Source organism: Peromyscus leucopus, chromosome 8b (genome assembly GCF_004664715.2).
Source record: "Peromyscus leucopus breed LL Stock chromosome 8b, UCI_PerLeu_2.1, whole genome shotgun sequence".
NCBI classification, from domain to species: Eukaryota; Metazoa; Chordata; class Mammalia; order Rodentia; family Cricetidae; genus Peromyscus; species Peromyscus leucopus.
The window spans coordinates 56,524,675-56,543,838 of NC_051086.1; the positions used below are offsets into that span (position 1 = coordinate 56,524,675).

General features: G+C 47.9%; 1 protein-coding gene across 2 annotated transcripts in view; it reads left to right on the forward strand.

Moving 5' to 3' along the window:
- Positions 1-18,964, forward strand: part of Zzef1 (zinc finger ZZ-type and EF-hand domain containing 1) — a 131,339-nt gene extending 112,375 nt beyond the window's left edge. For both annotated transcript variants that reach the window (XM_028888687.2, XM_028888689.2), the window contains exons 45-55: positions 874-1,065; positions 2,032-2,132; positions 4,043-4,178; positions 4,267-4,626; positions 6,557-6,700; positions 7,804-7,972; positions 8,518-8,616; positions 9,680-9,845; positions 14,049-14,202; positions 14,847-14,918; positions 16,500-18,964. In XM_028888687.2, coding sequence (XP_028744520.1) covers positions 874-1,065; positions 2,032-2,132; positions 4,043-4,178; positions 4,267-4,626; positions 6,557-6,700; positions 7,804-7,972; positions 8,518-8,616; positions 9,680-9,845; positions 14,049-14,202; positions 14,847-14,918; positions 16,500-16,580 — 1,674 coding nt within the window. In that variant the 3' untranslated portion in view covers positions 16,581-18,964. The remainder of the gene's footprint in view (positions 1-873; positions 1,066-2,031; positions 2,133-4,042; positions 4,179-4,266; positions 4,627-6,556; positions 6,701-7,803; positions 7,973-8,517; positions 8,617-9,679; positions 9,846-14,048; positions 14,203-14,846; positions 14,919-16,499) is intronic.
- Positions 18,965-19,164: the final 200 nt, after the last annotated feature.

A 19,164-nucleotide genomic window follows, 5' to 3' on the forward strand; every position in this document is an offset into this window, starting at 1 on the left:
AGATGCCTGCATTGGAAGAACCAGCTCTGACTACGACAGACTCTGCTTAGGTCTAAGGGAAATTGTATGTGTGGTGGTGTGCCTGCAACTATGTATGCACTGCTTGAATGCCTGGTGCCCACAGAGGCCAGAAGAGGACATCAGCTCTCCTGGACTTTGGTTACACATGGTTGTAAGGTGCCATGTGGGTTCTAGGAATTGAACTCAAGTCCTATTATTAGTTGAACATGTTTTCATGTTCCTTTACTAATCACATACTCTCCATGTGAATTCTGCTATCTTAAAGTTAGGGTAAATTTCATAGACCCTTACAGGATTAAAGAACTATGTCATGTAGCACGAATCTTAAATGGTCTTACTAATAAAAACAAACCCAGAGTCAGATATTGGGGTGAATGCTGGAAGATCAGAGAAGCAGAACAAGCCACAGCTTCCTCACCTCGCCAATTTCTCAGCTGATCCTGTTTCCTCAGACTGGAAGCCTCTGAGTCCTCATCCAAATGAATCTCAGCTGAACTGTGCTGCTCAAAAGCCTAAAAGCTTAACTAGCTCCAGTTACTGGTCCTCACACCTTATATACCTTTCTGCTTCTGCCCTCACTTCCTGGGATTAAAGGCATGAGTCACCATGCCTGGCTGTTTCCAGTGTGGCTTTAAACTCACAGAGATCCGCATGGATCTCTGCCTCCCAAGTGATAGGATTAAAGACGTGTGCTACCACTGCCTAACCTCTATGTTTAATGCTGTTCTGTCTCTGAGCCCAGATAAGTTTATTAGAGTGCACAATATTTTGGGGAATACAATACCACCACAATGTTGTCATCTCGCTCACTGAACTCATCTCTCTGCTCTGCTTGCCTGACTTTGTATGTAGATTCTGTCCATCATGCTGTACTCTTCAAAAAAGGAGATCAACACTCTGACTGAACATGGAGACCTGGAGCTGGATGAGCGAGGGGACCAAGAGGAAGAAGTGGACCGGCCAGTTAGTAGCCCTGGAGAACCAGAGCAGAAAAAACTAGACCCTCTTGAAAGCTTGGATGAACCCACCAGAATATGCTTCTTGGTATGTTCACTGGCCATCATGGGAATGGGGCACAGGTGTCGGAGGGGTGGCTTCCCTTCGGACTCGGTTGGACATCAACCTAAACAAGTCCAGGCCTGGAGAGAGAGCTTAGCGGTTCAAGAGCTTAGTGGTACTGCTGTTCTTCAGAGGACCCAGGTTGGATTCCAGCACTCAAATGAGAGCTCACAACTGTCTGTTAACTTCAGTTCCAGGGGACCTGACGCCCTTTAATGCCTTCTACGGGTACTAGGCACACACATGGGGCACAGACAAGCATGCAGGTACAACGTCCATTCACATAAATAAATTAAAAACCTTTTTTTTTGTTTGTTTGTTTTTGAGACAGGGTTTCCTCTGTGTAATTTTAGTACGTATCCTGGATCTTGCTCTGTAGACCAGGCTGGCCTCAAATTCACAGAGATCCGCCTGCCCCTGCTGAGATTAAAAGTGTGTGCCACCACCACCCAGCTAAATAACCTTTTTAACTGCTTAGTCTGTTGAATACAAAAAAGATCCAGAAGGATAGTAGAGCCCTATCTTTGTAGTGGCTTTAAGATTTATTTATTTATTTTATGTGCATGGTGTGTACTTACGTGATTTTATATGCACCATATGCATGCAGGAGCCTGCGGAGGCCCAGAAAGGGTAGTGAATCCCCTGAAACTGGAGTTATAGGTAGTTCTGAGCCACCATGTGGGTACTGGGAACTGAACCCAGGTCCTCTGAAAGAGCAATCAGCATTTTTAACCACTGAGCCATCTCTCTAGCCCCTAAAGTGGGAATGCATATTTTATAGTTCATATCTTAGTACTCACAATTTGCCACGCTTTTTTCAAGTACCCACATAGTGTTCTTCAGCTGCAACCTGGGGTGACTTGAAATTCTGTTTTGTACTTCAGAGTGCACATTGTTCATGTCTTAAGGCACATATCCTTGTCTGTGTTTTGCCTTCTCCCATCCCTCCAGATGGCTCATGATGCCCTCAACGCTCCTCTGCACATTCTCCGGGCCATATATGAACTGCAGATGAAAAAGACCGATTCTTTCTTCCTGGAAGTTCAGAAGAGGTAAAGACCATTCAGATGCACTGAAGTGTGCCAAGTGAGGATAGGGGACCCTCACCTGTTACCATGGGATCTGGAGAGAGGCCCTGGTAGGCCAGGCAGCCACAGCGACCAGCCTGGAGTTCTTCCTGAGGCCCCTGGAAAGGCAGCTGTGCCACTTGGACTGAGTCATCTCTAAGAGTGTGACAGTTTCCTTTGAGACTGTCATTGTGCAGCCTTAAAGGTGCAGACTCTGGGATGCTTCAGATGGTTCAGAGCAGAGCAGCTGCTGTGGCTCAAGGGGGATGGGCTCTTACGTTTTCATCAGTGTAAATTATTTCAGGACTTTTTCACAGGGGTGATTATATAATCAACAGTGCATCCTTCTCTTGGCTAGGAAGTTCAGAGGTGGCTCCAGAATCCATCTCCTGAATTCATGTGAACTTTACATATCTCCCACCCAGCTTCCTCTTCTGTCCCCATGGCCTGGCTTTGCTCTCTCTCTCCTCCTACACACACACATCTTTCCCTCCCACCTTCTTCTCCTCTCTCTTCTGTCTGTCCCCTCCCTTCCTCCCTCCCTTCTTGCTGTGCTAGGGAGACAAACTCAGAGCCTTGTACATGCTAAACTACCTCCCTGGTCCTTTAGCTTCTTATTCTAATGTGGAGTGAATTTCAATTAACTTATCCATGTTTCTGTCTTACCCTACATATTCTCTAAAATCCTGTATGAAATGGAGCAGCTACTATGAGAAGAAGATGGTCAGGGTACAGTCTAAGCTACTTTAACAAAAAAAAAAAAAAAAAATAGTAGAACCTCAGACTGGGGCAGGTAGAATTTGTGGTTTTCTCACGTAAGCATCCAGAGGCAGACAGAGAAAGGGAAGGGAAGACAGAGTTGAGTTGGGAAGACACTTGACTAAGTGTGTGCCATGCAAGCATTAGGACCTGAGTTTGGATCCCCAGTACCTATGTAAAAGCTAGGCATGGCAGTGCTCATCTATAACTCCAGTACTAGGGATGGAGACAAATGGATCTCTGCAACTTGCTAGTCAGCCAGTCAAGCCAAATCAGTAAGCTCTGCTTCAGTGAGAGACCCTGTCTCTAAAACTAAGGTGGAGAACAACTGGAGAGAGAGAGCAAGGTCAACCTCCCATACACACATCCTAAATTAAGAAAGAAATAGAGCCGGGCGGTGGTGGCGCACGCCTTTAATCCCAGCACTCGGGAGGCAGAGGCAGGCGGATCTCTGTGAGTTCGAGGCCAGCCTGGTCTCCAAAGCAAGTTCCAGGAAAGGCGCAAAGCTACACAGAGAAACCCTGTCTCGAAAAACCAAAAAAAAAAAAAGAAAGAAATAGAAACAGGCTGAGAAATTCTCAGTGGTTAAGAACACTGGTTGTTCTCACGGAGGACCTGGGTTTGATATCTAGCACCTTCTTTTGACCCCTGAGGGCACTAGGCCTGCATATGATGTGCAGACATGCATGTAGACAAAACATATACACAAAAAGTAATTTATGTTTGTTTGTTTTGTTTTTTGAGACAGAGTTTCTCTGTGTACAGCCCTAGCTGTCCTGGAACTCACTCTGTAGACTAGACTGGCCTCGAACTCACAAAGATCTGCCTGTCTCTGTCTCTCGAGTGCTGGGATTAAAAGCATGCGCTACCACTGCCTAGCTACAAAAAGTAATTTTTTAAAAATAAAGAAACATAAAGAGAAAATGGTTCCTAAGAGACAGTTTGTGTCTCTGCCATGAGGATATTCTTAGAAGTCTACATGTTTGGGTGAATGGATGAAAGCTGTGACTATAGTTTGTAAGTATAGCAAGTGATGATATAATTGGGTGCATGACAGAGTCTGGTCACCTTTCTGACAGTATATTTTAAGCTCTTCTCCCCTCCACTTTCTGTGCCCATTACTGGCTCCCCTTCAGGTTTGATGGGGATGAGCTCACCACAGATGAGAGGATTCGCTCCCTGGCACAGAGGTGGCAACCCAGTAGGAGTCTGAGACTGGAGGAGCAGAGTGCCAAAGCCGTGGACACAGACATGATTATCTTGCCATGCTTGGTATGTCTTCTACCTTGGGATCAGTGTTTACACTTCTGCCCCCTAGTAAGAAGGCCAGGCCTCTGTAATGGTGGTCTTGGCTTTGCAGTCCCGGCCTGTGCGTTCTGACCAAGCCACTGCCGAATCGAACCCTGTGACCCAGAAGCTGATTTCCAGCACAGAGAGTGAACTGCAGCAGAGCTACGCCAAGCAGCGCCGGAGCAAGAGCGCTGCCCTCCTGCACAAGGAGCTGAACTGCAAGAGCAAGAGGGCGGTCCGGGACTACCTCTTCCGTGTGAACGAGGCCACAGCGGTCCTCTATGCTCGCCATGTGCTCGCCTCCCTGCTGGCCGAGTGGCCAGGGCACGTACCAGTGAGTGAGGACATCCTAGAGCTCAGCGGCCCTGCACATATGACCTACATTTTGGATATGTTCATGCAGCTGGAAGAAAAGCACCAGTGGGAGAAGGTAGCTAACTCTCTGCTCATCCCAGGCTCCTCTCTGCCCATCTTCTATATCTCTGTGGCCCCAGGGTGTCTGAGGAAGGTAGTCCCCTGACAGGTATGAGCACAGCAGAGGCAAGGGCTGCTCTTGACTGCACTGTGGCTTTTCAGGAGCTGTGCTCACAGCCCAGACCTAATGCAGGAAACATTTGCAGCAGTAGTCCCTGAAACCGCCTCGGCCTTCTGCCTTGCTTGTTTCACACCTGCAGGTTGTACAGCTCTGCTAGCCAGCCTGTGTCTTCTCAGGTCCCTAGAATTTGACATGCTGCAAAGTCAGGGGCAGGTATTACTCATAGGCTGCCCAGGTAGCCTGTTCCCGTAATACAGGAAAGCTTCTGATGAGGTTTTGTCTTCTGTCTTAAACTGTCATTTCTAGACTGTCTATGCAGGTCAAGTGATCTACCTTCATGCCTTGGTTGTGCCATGACCCTAGTGGTGTAGACAGAGGCCTATCCAAGACCCTGGCTTCTGGGTGACAGGGATTTCACTAACATCCATGCCATTCTCTAAAGCCTGCTTCTCCAGTTTGGAGCTTTAAGTTGGAGGCCATGTTGTATTTTTTTTTCTTTTCTAATTTATTTTTATTTCATGGGTATAATGTTGTGCCTGCTTGTATGTAAGTACGTCATGTGTGTGTTGTACCCTCAAAGGCCAGAAGAGGTGTCATATGAAACCGCAGCTGCAGATGGTCGTGAGCCTTTGTGTACATGCTGGGAGCTCAACAGGGTCCTCTGTCAGTGCCCAGCGCTCTTAACCACTGAGCTACGTCTCCACCTCATCTTTTTTATTTTTATTTTTTGGTTTTCGAGACAGGTTTTCTCCGTACAGTTTTGGTGCCTGTCCTGGATCTCACTCTGTAGACCAGGCTGGCCTCAAACTCACAGAGATCTGCCTGGCTCTGCCTCCCAAGTGCTGGGATTAAAGGCGTGCGCCGCCACCACCACCACCCGGCATCTGTTTTATTTTTATATCAGATCTTCCTTGTTTTCTTTTAGAATAATACTGTGAGGCCAGAGAGATGGCTGAGCAGTTAAGAGCACTTGCTGCCCCTGCAGAGGATAAGAGTTTAGTCCCAGTACTCATGCTGGGCAGCTCACAATCTCCTGCAACTCCAATTCCAGGGGATCCAACGCCTTCTTCTGGCCTCCACAGACCCATACACAGTGTGCATACATATCTTCAAGCCACATACATACACATAAAATAAATAAATAATAGTGCTGGGATATAGTCCGTTTTCACTTCCTGGTCTCCACCTTCACATCCCTGCACACTCACTCCTTCTGGTGCAGGGCTGGTCCCTCTCTCCTCAGTTCCAGGTGCAGAAATCATGGGTCATATTTCCCCCTTAATCCTCTGCCTCCTATCCAGTGTGCTGAGCATGGGGAGGTTGGTATGTTCTCTGGCCTTTGTTTTGCCCCCCAGGACCACTGGTTTCTGCATATTCTAGGCTGTTTGCCAGCATCACAGCCCTGCAGGCCCTGGCAGAGTGCTCTTACCAGATCCACCTTCCATGAAGCACAGTGGCAGCCACTGCCTCTGCAGACCCCTGCTTGGACATGTGCTTCTCCTCCACCCTGGTCCTCAGAGCTTCTCACTTTGGCCATTTCTCCCTGTGTGCTGTCATTTTACTTATAGCTTCTTCCACCTACTTAGTGATGAGCACTTCAGAGGCCTGGAACATCTCTGGCTCGTTCTTTTATTGTGGGCCTTTTAGAAGTGTCATTATTCTGATTCAGAACAGGGCCTGGTTGAGAGGTGGCCGCTGGGGTTGCATTTGGGGGCAGGTTGGATGGTGCCAGTGCCTTCAGGTGAATTTCAAACTGAAGTAGGCTCTCTCCTTCCTCCTGATGGCACTGGCTGGCCCTGCGCTTACCCACCTCCTATCCTTGCAGATCCTGCAAAAAGTGCTCCAGGGCTGCCGAGAGGGCATGCTGGGGACCATGGCCCTGGCTGCCTGTCAGTTCATGGAGGAGCCAGGAATGGAGGTGCAAGTGAGGGAATCAAAACACCCCTATAACAACAACACCAGCTTTGAGGTACGGCTGCACATCAGAGACTTTCTCTTCCCTCTTCTTACCAACCCTGACTAAGGACACATTTCCTCATCTCCTGTCTGAAGCCATGAGTTCTGGGCAGCAGGCTTCCCCTTCTCCAGATTGAGCTGTATTAATAGGGAAAAGTGGGCTCCTAGCCCTAGAGGAGAGTATCCTTTTCCCATTGAAAGCTCCTCTGAGTGAATCCTCAGCTTCTGCTAACTGAGTTTGTGTGGGGCTCTATAGTCAACCTCTCTGTCTCCTGATGATCAGGCCCACCCCTTGGAGACACTAGCTCCCTTTTTAATTAACCAGCCCTCACAGCCTCATCTTCTCCATTCTGAATTTGTGTCTAAATAGAGAGCGTGGGCCACCCCAGCTACTCTCTGACTTGATTTCTTGCACCTTTCTTTAGCCTTTTGGAGATGCTGGAGCTGGCAAGGCCAGAGCTTCTAGGTGGGAGTAGTCTACAGCAGTTGGGATAGGGACCCAGAGGCTGGTTCAGAAGTTGACTTGATCAGCTGGGTTGACGTTATTTCACAGAGGTGGACACCTCCTCACCCTCTTCCTTCCAATCTTCTCTCCCTGCCTCATTCTCTCGGCTGCCAAGTTGTACCCCAGAAGGTTTCATCCTGCCTTCCTGATGGTCCAGACTGGCCTGTCCTCTGGGGCTACTCTTGTACTTCCTCCCAATCCACCCCCAACCCCTGTCTGGCTCCTCAGCATCTGTGACCCTTCTTCAAGATGTGATCAGAGTGCCTGCTCTCCAAAAGTCTGGACACCTCTTCTTAGTACACATGATCACAGCCCCTCCTGTAAAATCCCTAAGCCATACTCCTTGCCACTCTCAGAGCATGCAGACCTTTTTCCAGTGCTACTCCTTACTTGAAAGGCACTCATGTGTCCCTTCCCCTGAGGAGCTCCCTGTAAGCACCCTGCTCTGGACCTTTCCTTGCTGCCCACTGTGATCCCAACCCCCGACCCCCCACCCCACAGAGCTGGAGGAAGGGACTGTGGCTTGCTCATGCTCCATGCCCCTGGTTACAGTGACAGCCACAGTGGTAGCTAGTGACAGTGATAGAAGTATTCTCTGTCTCCCTCCCTAGGATAAAGTTCACATTCCTGGTGCAATCTACCTCTCAATCAAATTTGATCCTCAGTGCAACACAGAAGAAGGCTGTGATGAATTAGCCATGTCCAGCAGTAGCGACTTTCAGCAGGACCGACACAACTTCAGTGGATCCCAACAGAAGTGGAAAGATTTTGAGCTTCCAGGTATATAGACTTTTCCTTTAAAATGTTGCTTCTGTTTATTTATTTCCTTATTTACTTTTTGAGGGGCTGAGTATGTGTCATAGTGCCCCTGTGGAGATCAGAGGACAGCTTGGAATCAGTTCTCTCCACATGGGTCCTAGGGATGGAACTAGATTGGCAGGTTGGTCAGCAAGCACTTTTGCCCACTGAGCCAGCCCTGTAGAGATGTCACAGGAAGCGTTTCAACATCACAGTGAGGCCAGTGAGATGGCTCAGTGGTAGGGGCACTTGCTGCCAAGCCTGTCAACCTAAGTTCAAGCCCCAGGACCCACATGGTGGAAAGAGAACCGACTACACATATATACCTTGGCATGTACATGCCTATCGTACATACTTCTCACCCCAAAATAATTACCCCAAATAAAGGTAAAACAAAATTTTAAAAAGCATAAAGTTGAGAAATCATTAGAGGATTTAAAATGAGTTTATAAAGTATTTCATCAGAAACACCCCAGCGGCCACCTTTGCTCCCATGTCCTGACCTGTGTCTGGTCTTTGTAACCCAGGAGATACTCTGTATTACCGGTTTACCTCTGACATGAGCAACACTGAGTGGGGCTACCGATTCACCGTAACGGCCGGACACCTGGGGCGCTTCCAGACAGGTGTGTACTCTGCCTTTCTGTTCGCACCTTCCGTCCACCAGACACGCTGTAACCAGAAGTGCTGCTGTGTTACTGACTTCTGTTAAAAGCAAAGCAAGTATTGTCTCTTAAGGCCTTCCAAAAGTGTCTCCCAACCCCCATGCCTGGCTTTCTTCACCAGGACATGGTTGGCTACTTGTAAATGATCAGATAAAAGTCTCTGTCAGGATCTAAAAGAAGACACTTGGGATTTTGTTTGTTTGTTTGTTTTGCCAGGGTATTATTTTATCTTTGGCACAGTGGCTGCACCTTAATCTACTGCTATTTCAGCCAGTAATTTCGACTCAGCAGTTATTGGCCTGCTTATCTGGCAGCTGCCTGGATGGGAATTCTGTTAAAAATAAAACTCGAGACCTAAAGGCTGAGGTGAAAACCTGCTGGCTTAGAGAGGTTGAGTAGCACCTAACTAGCCTTCTCTCCTTGATGGCTCCCCCAAAAAGACCATCCTATCACTCTGCAAAAAGAAAAAAAAAGCCATGCCACTCAAAACACCTCCCTACTACTTCCGGTGCATCTCTCTATCTCTTCCAGATGCCCTCTCATGCTCTATGATTACTTTCTGTCAACTAGTTGCTAACTGAGCCTCCTGACCCACAATTAATTTTATTTAATTAATGTGAATGCAGACTTGGAGTTCACAGTGTGATTGAATATCCCCCAACACCAGGGCCTTTTGCAAAAGTGAGGAACTAAGAGTTTTGTTCTTGTGTTTTATTTTACAAAAAGAAATTTGGTTTTGCCAGGCAGTAGTGGCACAAGCCTTTAATCCCAGCATTGGGGAGGCAGAGGCAGGTGGATCTCTGAGTTTGATGCCAGCCTGATCTACAGAGTGAGTTCTGGGACAGCCAGGACTACACAGAGAAACCCTGTATCAAAGAAAGAAAACAAAAAGAAATTTGATTTCAACCAAAATGTAAATGATCACAATGATTTCACCCTATCAAAATATGAACAGTTTACAAAATGTAAATCTTTTAATGCTCATAATTGTTTTTAAAATGTCTGTGTTTGGGGGTGGTGCCAGGGTTTGAGATCTTGAAGCAGATGTTGTCCGAAGAAAGGGTTGTACCTCACCTCCCATTGGCCAAGATTTGGGAATGGCTGGTGGGTGTGGCCTGCCGCCAGACTGGTCATCAGCGACTGAAAGCCATCCACTTGCTGCTGAGGATTGTGCGGTGCTGCACCCACAGGTAGGCAGTGCCGCCGGCCGGGCTCAGTCCCTAAAGACACCTCCTCCTACTCTGTTTCCCAGTTTCTTTGTTAATGGCATCTTTGAGGAAAAAAGACAGTGTAATTTTAGTGTTTCTGAATTCATCTATCATTTCCTGTAAGTAATTTTTGCCTCATTCAAAGGTCATTTCTTTCTAGAAGCTTAATGGCTTTCCCTTTAGTACAGCATCTGTCATCCACCTGGGATGGATGACACTATATAAGTTTGAGTTTCTAGTGTCAAGTTTTTGCTTTGGATTTCTGCTTGTTCTGAGTCTACCTTTGCCCTGAGCATTCTGCATTGTTACTTTAGGTCTTATGTATTCATAACTTTGGGCATTTCCTTATCTGTAAACCAGTGCTGTATTAATGACTATAGCTCTATGACTGATTTACATATCTAATAATTTAATTGTGGAAGTCCTTCAGCCTAGTTCTTTACTTCAAGATTGTCTTGGGTTTTGGTTTTGTTTAAGAAAGACAAAGATTCAATATGTAGCCCAAGCTAGCCTAGAGCTCTGAGTCTTCCAACCACAGCTTTCTGAGCACTGGGACTACAGGTATACCCCACCATTCCTGACCTGTGTTGGTGTGTTTTTCTACTTTTGGTTTGTTTGTTTGTTTGTTTGTAGATAGGGTCTTACTATGTAGCTCTGGCTAACCTGGAACTTACTATATAGGTCAGACTAGCCTCAAACTCAGAGATCTGCCTGCATACTCCACTAGCTGTGTTGGGTATTTATAACCTTAATGTGACTGACCATTTTTTTTCTAATGATTTATAAATCTTTTTACCCAAAAGTTACCTATCCATTTTTATATTAGCATGTTAATTTCTCCATGTTCTGAAGATGAGGGTCATCCTCAACTATAGTGAGTTCTGGGGCAGCCCAGGATACATGAGACCCTGTCTCAAAAAAAAAAAAAGAAAAAAAGGAGGGAGGGCTAGAGAGATGATTCAGTCTATAGTGTCTGCAGAAGAATGAGGACCTGAGTTTAGGTCTTCAGTACTTGGAGAAGGAGGGCAACAACAGGTAGGCCCTTGTAATTCAGTGGCCAGCCAGCCTAGACAATTCAGTGAGATCTGAACTCAGCTCAAAAAAAAAAGAAAAGAAAAAGTGCATGGGGCCAGAGAGATGGCTCAGCAGTTGAGAACGCTTATTATTCTTGCCCAGGACTTCGATTCCCAGCATGCACATGGTGGTTCTCTATCCATAATTCTAGTTCCAGGGAATCCAGTACATTCTTTTGACCTCCAAAGACACCAAACATGCAGGACGGTGCACATTCATACATTCAGGCAAAACAATTACACATAAAATAACATGAATATATCTAATAAAAATGTTTTAATGTAAAGGTACAGAGCAACTGAGAAAGACCCTGATGTTGACCTCTGCTCCACATGCACACTCACAGCATCTTCACACACCAACACATGAATACATACATGACCACACACAAACACATACAACCAAAGACTAAAAAATATTTTAGCCTAGTGTGATGGCACACACCTTTAATCCCAGCAAGGAAGCAGAGCAATTATATCTATGAGTTGGAGACCATCTTGATCTACATAATAAATTCCAGGTTACATAAGGAGGCCCTGTCTCAAATTGAAAAAGAAAAACAATTTTCTCTGTTTCCCCACCACCCTTTTATGTACATATGTGCTCTCTTGTTCACACTTCCCAACATCTGTCTTGGCCAGTGATACATTTTTGTGGTACTGGCATTTATCCCATGCCTTTCCACATGGGAGAAAAAGCCTTCCATACTTTACCACTGAGCCACACCCCCAGCCTCCTAATGGGATCCTTAGAAAGTTGAATCCTCTAATCCATAGCCATTTTATAAACTTCCATACACATTTCTATAGACAATTCATACAGCATTTTGTTTGGTATATTCCTAGGTATTTAGTGTTTTTATTCTCTTATAACTATTATTTAAAATTTTTGTTGGGTATGGTGGTATGTGCTTATAATCTCAGCACCCAGAAGGCTAAGGCATTTCAAGGCCAGCCTGGGCTACATTGGTAAGACTATCTCAGACAAAAGAAGGGGACTTTGGTTCTGCTGCTGTGTCATTCTGTCCTGCTGTCCTTATATCCATCATCTGTTCTGAGGAGTGTGTGAATCAGCCAGCGCTCAGTCATGACATCTGTGATAGTGAGCGTTTAGTTCGTCTCAGGCACAGGAGCAGGGTTTGGCGTTTTACTCTGGCAGAACTTCCACTACAGTGTTGAATAGAATATGGCTGTAGTGTCAGAGTATTCATCTCAGAGGAAAGGGTTGGTGGTAATGTCTGTGCTATTTATGCAGCAGCCATGCATTCCACCCACACCCCTTGTTCAGACCCCTGACCAGTAGGAGTTGCTCTTTCTTGCATTTTTAAGGCCTGTAGATACACAGAGTACAAGTCAATGTGGGGTGATGATATGTGAAGTGAAAGGTAATAGGAAGTTGTTATTTTTAAAAACTTAAAGCAATCTTTAAGTCGGGAAGAGAAAGTGATGGCTGACTGTCAGTACCACGTCCTCATGTACAGACATTCTGTGTGGTTAGCTCTACGTGGGCTTCCAGTAGAGCACCCAGATGGTATGCTAGCTAAGCAGTATGTCACATTGCCAAGGTCTTCAGGCTGGCAGACCTTCTTGGCTGTGGTTCAGATATCTTTCCACAATTTGCTGGCTTCTGCCAGTCTTCTTTCCAACAGGGACTTCCTACACTCCTTAGCCTGAAGAACTCTCCATGTACCTCCACTGGCCCTTCCATTCCAGTGTAATAACCCTGTACTCCTCCATATGAGCCTGGAGGGAGACCTGGGGGGCGTGAGGATAGAGGACATACCACATACTCCCAGAATGCCTTGCTACACTAGCTCCTTGGAAAGTTAAAGATTTTCTGGCCTGAGGGTGATGGAGATCAGAGTAGAGGGCCAATCCCAGAGGAGGACAGTCCAGCAGGTACCTCACTCTCCAATGCTCTCCTGAAAGTTAGCAATGAAACATGTTTATAAGTCCAACTGAATTTGCCCATCTGTTTACTTTGTGAACATGTGCTCCTTTTGGGGGAAATGAGTGACTCTAAGACAACACTCAAAGGGGAAGATTCTTTTCAAGTTATAGAAGAAAAAGTAAAGAGAATGGAAAATCATTACATATATGCATATTACCCTATAGTGAGCCCAGAGTATTGTTGAGTTCCTAATTTTCTCCTCTGAGAGGTTTTGAACTAGGATCCTAGCCCCATCCACTCCAGGTTCAGACACTCAGGGTTCTCTACACACAGGTCTGAGGATTAGGCTTCTCCTAGAAGCAAGATCTCAGGTCCAGCAAGCTTGCAAGTCTGTTTTCTTTTTATAACTGAATATCAAAATAATATTTGTCTTCCCATCCATTTAGTAGTTCTCTTTTTTTATTTGTAAGTTTTATTTTGTATGTGATGTGTCATATCTTGCTTTTTTACCATTTAACATTTAGCTTAAGGTGGCATGGTAACTTATACCTGTGATCCCAGTACATGGGAGACGACTAAGGCAGGAGGATTACCGTGACTTCAAGGACAGCCTAGGCTTCCTAGTGAAACAAACAGAACACATTTGCCTGGAGGTTTTCCCACTGTCACTGGAAGGACTTCATAGGGACCGTTTTTAAAAACACACAGTAGGGCCAATGAGCTATCCCAGTGGGTCAAGATGCTTTCCATCGAGCCCAACAGCCTGAGTTTTCACAGAACCCACATGCTGGGTAGGGAGACCCAGCTCCCACAGTTGTCCTTTGCCTGCCGTATGCTTGCTGTGACACACACACACACACACACACACACACACACACACACACTCACTCACTCACTCACTCACTCACTCTCACTCTCACTCTCTCTAAATAAGTAAATAGATAAATAAATAAATGCAAAAACAAAAGAAAAATGCAATAATTCCTGTGAACATACTTCAGGTTCTCTGGATTTCTTAGAATCATTTTGGGGGTTTGGCTCTGCCTCTTTCCTTCCATGCATGCTGTTGGTGACTGTGTTTGCCTGTTTTGGTGAGAAGTGGGTGTGGCTGTTTTAGATGGGGTGGGAAAGGAAAAGCCTGGCCTGCAGTTTCTTTCCCCCGTCCCCCTTGGGTAGCCTACTTCTCAGTAAACTGACCCCATGCTTTCCTGCTACTTCCAGTGACCTCTGTGACCTTGCGCTGTTGAAGCCCCTGTGGCAGCTCTTTACCCACATGGAGTACGGCCTATTTGAGGATGTGACACAGCCTGGCATCCTCTTGCCCCTGCACCGTGCCCTCACTGAGCTCTTCTTTGTCACCGAGAACCGTGCCCAGGTAAAGACATGTCCGCCTCTTGCCCTTCAATCAGGGCAGGAAGGATCATGCCTCTGTATGCTTTTACCTGTTTCTACTCATGGCGGGACTAGAGTTACACTCCAGCCCCCAAGCCCAGGGTGCCCAGGCCACACAAGAGGCAGGCCTCGGCCTACATCCAGCATCCCCCCAACACATACCCATACTCCCAGTCCTGGGAAGAGAAAAACCTCAGGTCAGCCTAGTTGCTTATTTTGTCAGGCCTATAGCCAAAGGGGGGTAGGGACCGCCTTGGACCAGCTCTCAACAACAGAGGTTTCTGGAAAATCAAACAGTTAGGTTCCTCTTCCTCGTCTTCTTTGCCTAAGCACAATAGACTTATTGAATTGCCACATGAAAGGGCCTTTCACAGATCCTTTGCTTGTCCTCCTCAGGAGACATGAGAAAAGTCCCCTGCCTGGTTACCCTTTGGGCCATCAGGGCTAGCTCTGGAACCAGGTTCCTATTCTTTCCAGTTAGGCTTCTTCATGACTGTAGAGTGTGTGGTGTCATAGGCGCCAGCAGTGAGCAGTGCTTACCCCCTGGGGCCCCTGTTTGCTTGGTGGGTGTCCTTTGTTCAGCCCTGCTGCCTTCCATCACTCAAGGAGCCCATGCTCTCTTCACAGGAGCTTGGCCTGCTGCAGGAGTACCTGCTGGCCTTAACCACCGAGGACCACCTTCTCCGATGTGCAGCACAGGTACCTCTCCCCTGTCCCCAAAGAGCCGGACCGTAGGTCAACTTCCTGTGACGGATGGCACCATCTCACTTGCCGGGACCGTGGGGGAGTGGGTGCAGAAGAGAAAGAGAGAGAGTTGCGTGACAAGTCCAGACCCTCCCTGAGTTTACATGGAGCTCAGTTGCAGTTCAGTCACTTCCTTCTGGCTCTCACAGAGAGCAGGCGAGCCCCATTCATCACTGTCACTCATATTAAACTGTGGGGTCAGAAGACACGAGCAAGAATTTGTGTCTGTAAAACCAAAACAACCAGTGCCTTCACTTTAGTTTGGCTGATCCTGGAAGTTTCCATAGAGTTAGATTTCAGATATTTTTGGATGTACTTTGCTTCCCTTGTAGGAAAACTCCTTTTCTAACATCTGTGCTTCTAAATGATGGCAGGCCCAGGAAAGCTGTTCATTATGCATACTGTATACAGTGTACAGCATTAGAAATTAGACCGCAGTGTCAAAATTCAAACGTTGAAAATGTCTCAGCATTTAGGTATCAGTTCAGTTTTTAAAGACAGTAGAACATTCCATGTTGATGTGTTTTGGGTAAACTTTTTAGCACAAAATAATTTTTGGGGAGGGTGGCCCTCGCTCCATTTTTGCAGACTTCTTTAATGTCTGGCCCAACAGAAGACAGCTGGGTTCTTGCGTCTGCCCTGCACTCATCCCTAAAAAGGAACTGTGCTGTGTGCTCAGGAAATGGTGAAAGTAAAGCTTGAACCTGTGACTCGTCACCAAAGGCCTGGAATCCTCAGGCCCCAGCCTGCATTTTGAGAACTGGACTTGCCCTCAATACGTACTATTGACTTTGTGCCGTAACCCGAGAGCAGACAGATGGGGACTCAGGTGGGCATCCACCTGGGACTCTTCCCAGAGCCCAGTCCTTTAAGGAAGGACTAGGCTAGAGAGATCTGCTCAGAAATGGGGCTTCTCCACCAAAGCAGGGGAGAAGAGCAGGTGGGACTCTCCTGAGACCTGTAGGCAGAGGACGAACTCCCTTCCATCTTAGCAACCAGCTGCCATGACCCTTGCTTTCCTGACGCGCTATAAGAGATTTTGATGTGTGCCTGGTTTGGCTCCAACTTTCTTTCCTATGGGCTTGACTGCCCCTCATGCCTGCCCCAGGCACGTCTAGTCCCCTCTCCCCGGGACCCTCCCCACAGCTGTCCTGTTCCCTCACTGGTGTTCTGCCTCCTAGCCATGTCCTTCTGGGACAGATGCTTTCCCAGCACTATTTATGGGCTTCCCGTGGGTACTCTCCTCTCTCACTGGCTGTTCATCTCTTGTGTGTACTATGTGATTCCCTTCCATACCCTTGTCTGGCTTTCCCAGCCCCCTGCCTCAGCAACTAGACTGCCACCATAGCCAACGGCTTCTTCCTGCCTATCTCGGCTTCCTGTGGGCTTTTGGTTTTGTTTCCTTTCTCACTCTACCTGTGAGTCTCTGGGTGAGGGGCACTACCTCTGGCTCACCTCACTGCCCTCCAGCTGAGGGACTTAGGGGTGAGCAAGTAAATAGCCCTTGATGTTGGTGACTGCTCTTTCCCTCCACAGGCTCTGCAAAACATCGCTGCTATCAGCCTGGCCATCAACTACCCAAACAAGGCTACCCGCCTCTGGAATGTGGAGTGCTAGCCTCACTGTGGCATGCATGGACTCAATAATTTGTCTCCAGGGGTTTACAGCAGACCTCCAGCCTTGCTCAGGAAACCCCTGCGGCGTCCGCACCCAGCTCTCTTTGAATCCGCCCTCTGCTCCCGTTGGATGCCAAGCAGCAGCCTCATCAAGAAGGCCCACTGTGTGGGTTCCACGTGCGCAGGAGAGCACAGCAGTTCTGAGTGCCTCAGAAAGGGCCATCAGGAGGCCTTGGGAAAGTTCCTCAGAATAGAGACCAGAGACCAGTCTCCTCCAGGGCTGCCCCAGGGGAGGCACAGCACTGAAGACCTGGAAGTAGTCTCTGGAGGATTCTGTCTCCACTGAGTGGGAGCTGCCCCGGCTTGCCATCAGGGAAGGCGCCATCTGTCAGAGCCACCCTTGCCGTGAGACTTGGAGCTTGCAGCAGCAGTGGCCCAGTTGGGAAACCAACCCCCAACCAACACGAGCACCTCCCAGCCATCGCCGAGTCCCAAGCTGTCTTCATGGCACAGGTCAGGTGGCCACCTCCCCAGTGCCCTTGGGAACAGCCGACAGGCCCTGCCTGTCACCCGTGCGGCAGCTCCCAGCACACGCATCTATCACGTGTTTAGTGTGTATTGGTTTCTCCTGTGTTTTTAGAAGAGAACCACACCGACCCTCAGAGGGCCCCTAGGGAATGCCTAGGAACAAACTGGTATGTGGAAGTGACAGAAATGGAAGGACTCTCCAGCACCTGCAGTGCCAGCAGTGCCCTCGGAGGAGCCCTTGTTCAGAAGTCAGGACAGACCTGATGACACTTTGGCTCCAAGGTCGTGGTGATCGGCATACCTGCCACCTTGGGCCTCTTGCCTGGCTATTTAGCCATCACCTGTCTAGCAATAATTACATTAGTTCTAGTGAATGCTTTTGCATTTTCCTGTGTATGGCTTTAGCATTGCCCTGAAGTGCTGATGATTTTCTTTCCAGAGCTACCATGAGTGGGAAGCTGGGTCGGCATGAGGCCAAGGACTTTCAGGAAGAAAGAATCCTAAGGCACCTCCTATTGAAGGGCAGGTGTCTGGGCCAGAGGCATGTCCCACCTCACAGGCCCAATGCAAAAACGGTTTATCACAGCCAGGGCCACGCTTGGCCAGCTTGGGTTGCTATGGCCCAGTCTGCCCCTTGGCCTCTGAAGACCCTTCTGGGAGTAGGCACAGGACTGGATTGGAAGAGACCGAGCCTGCAGGTCTGGAAGCATCTTCTGCAAAGGTGTTGTGCCTTCTAGCACCACTACCTGCCCGGCCCTTGAATTAGGTTCCCTGACAAACCCCAGCATACAGGAAAAATGGTCACGGAGTGGGAGGGGCAGGTTGCAACCCGCAGGAACAAATGGGGTGGTGGCCGTGGTCCACCACCCTGACATCAAAGGAGTCCTAGTCCAGTTCCCCTGGTGTGGGACATGGTGCCAACCCATAGGAACCTCTTCCTCATCTTTTGCTCTTTGCCAAAGCACCTGGACTTTGCAAGCTGCCCAAACCCCAGGAAAGGCCCTGATGCATGCCGCTCCCTCCAAGTAGATCTCAGGTGAGAGACAGAACAAGTCTCAGTGCTTGTGAAGAAGCCTCACGGTGGCTCAGATCAGATAGCAGTTAGAAGATGGGGGAGGAGGTGGCACACTCACCCCTCCACACTTGAGACTGACTCAGTAGAGGGAGCAGATGGGCGGGGTGGGGCAGGGCTGGAGGCCTCCTTGGGACAGTGACCCCAGCTCTCCTCCCACCTTCCATCAGGAAGAGCAATTGTAAATAAACGCTGGACCCCATAGCTTCTCTGCGCTCACTGCTTGCTGTTTTCTCTCCCTGCGCTTCAGTTTACCCTCCTTCACACGCCACCACCGCCACCGCTGTTCTCTGACAGGCCCTCCTGACCTGGCCACCTGCAGCCCACTGCAGCCCACTGCAGCCCACTGCCTCTGCTTCTCTAGGCCACTGGGTGGCACTGCTGAGCCAGGCCCATCTCTCCTGACCCCAACCGGGTCAGGAGGTCCCAAAGGAGTTCCATCAAGGCCAACGTCCCCTTGACCCTTCTTAGGAGGCAAGACTGCCTGCACCGAGACAGAACTGGCAGGAATAAGGGGTCGTGGAAACATGTGCCTAATCTATAAAGAATTCTGTTCCAAATCATATATATTGTACAGACACTGTTCTCATGAGAGGAGTGACTTATTTTCATCATTGTTTCTAATTTGTTTTCTTACGGGTTTACGATTTTGAATTTTTATTTGGTTGAGAGAAAGAATTTTGATTATATCAGCTGAGTGAGTTCAGCCTGTAAAAAGAATGTTTTAAGTTGTGGATAAGATATGCAAATGAAGAGAAATATATTGTACAAATTCTATATAAAAAAAAAAAAGTACAACTCTGTGTGGATTTCTCCCTTTCTCTTCCCTTCCCTGCCCCCATCCCCCTGTGGAAGGGTCTCACCGTGTCCCCCACACCAGCCTGAAACCCACAGTCTTTGCCCATGTCTCTCATCCCTGGCCCTTCAGTTTCTCTGTTGAAATATACTTTGGAGTTTCTGCCCAGCCAGCCAGATGGGCTTTACA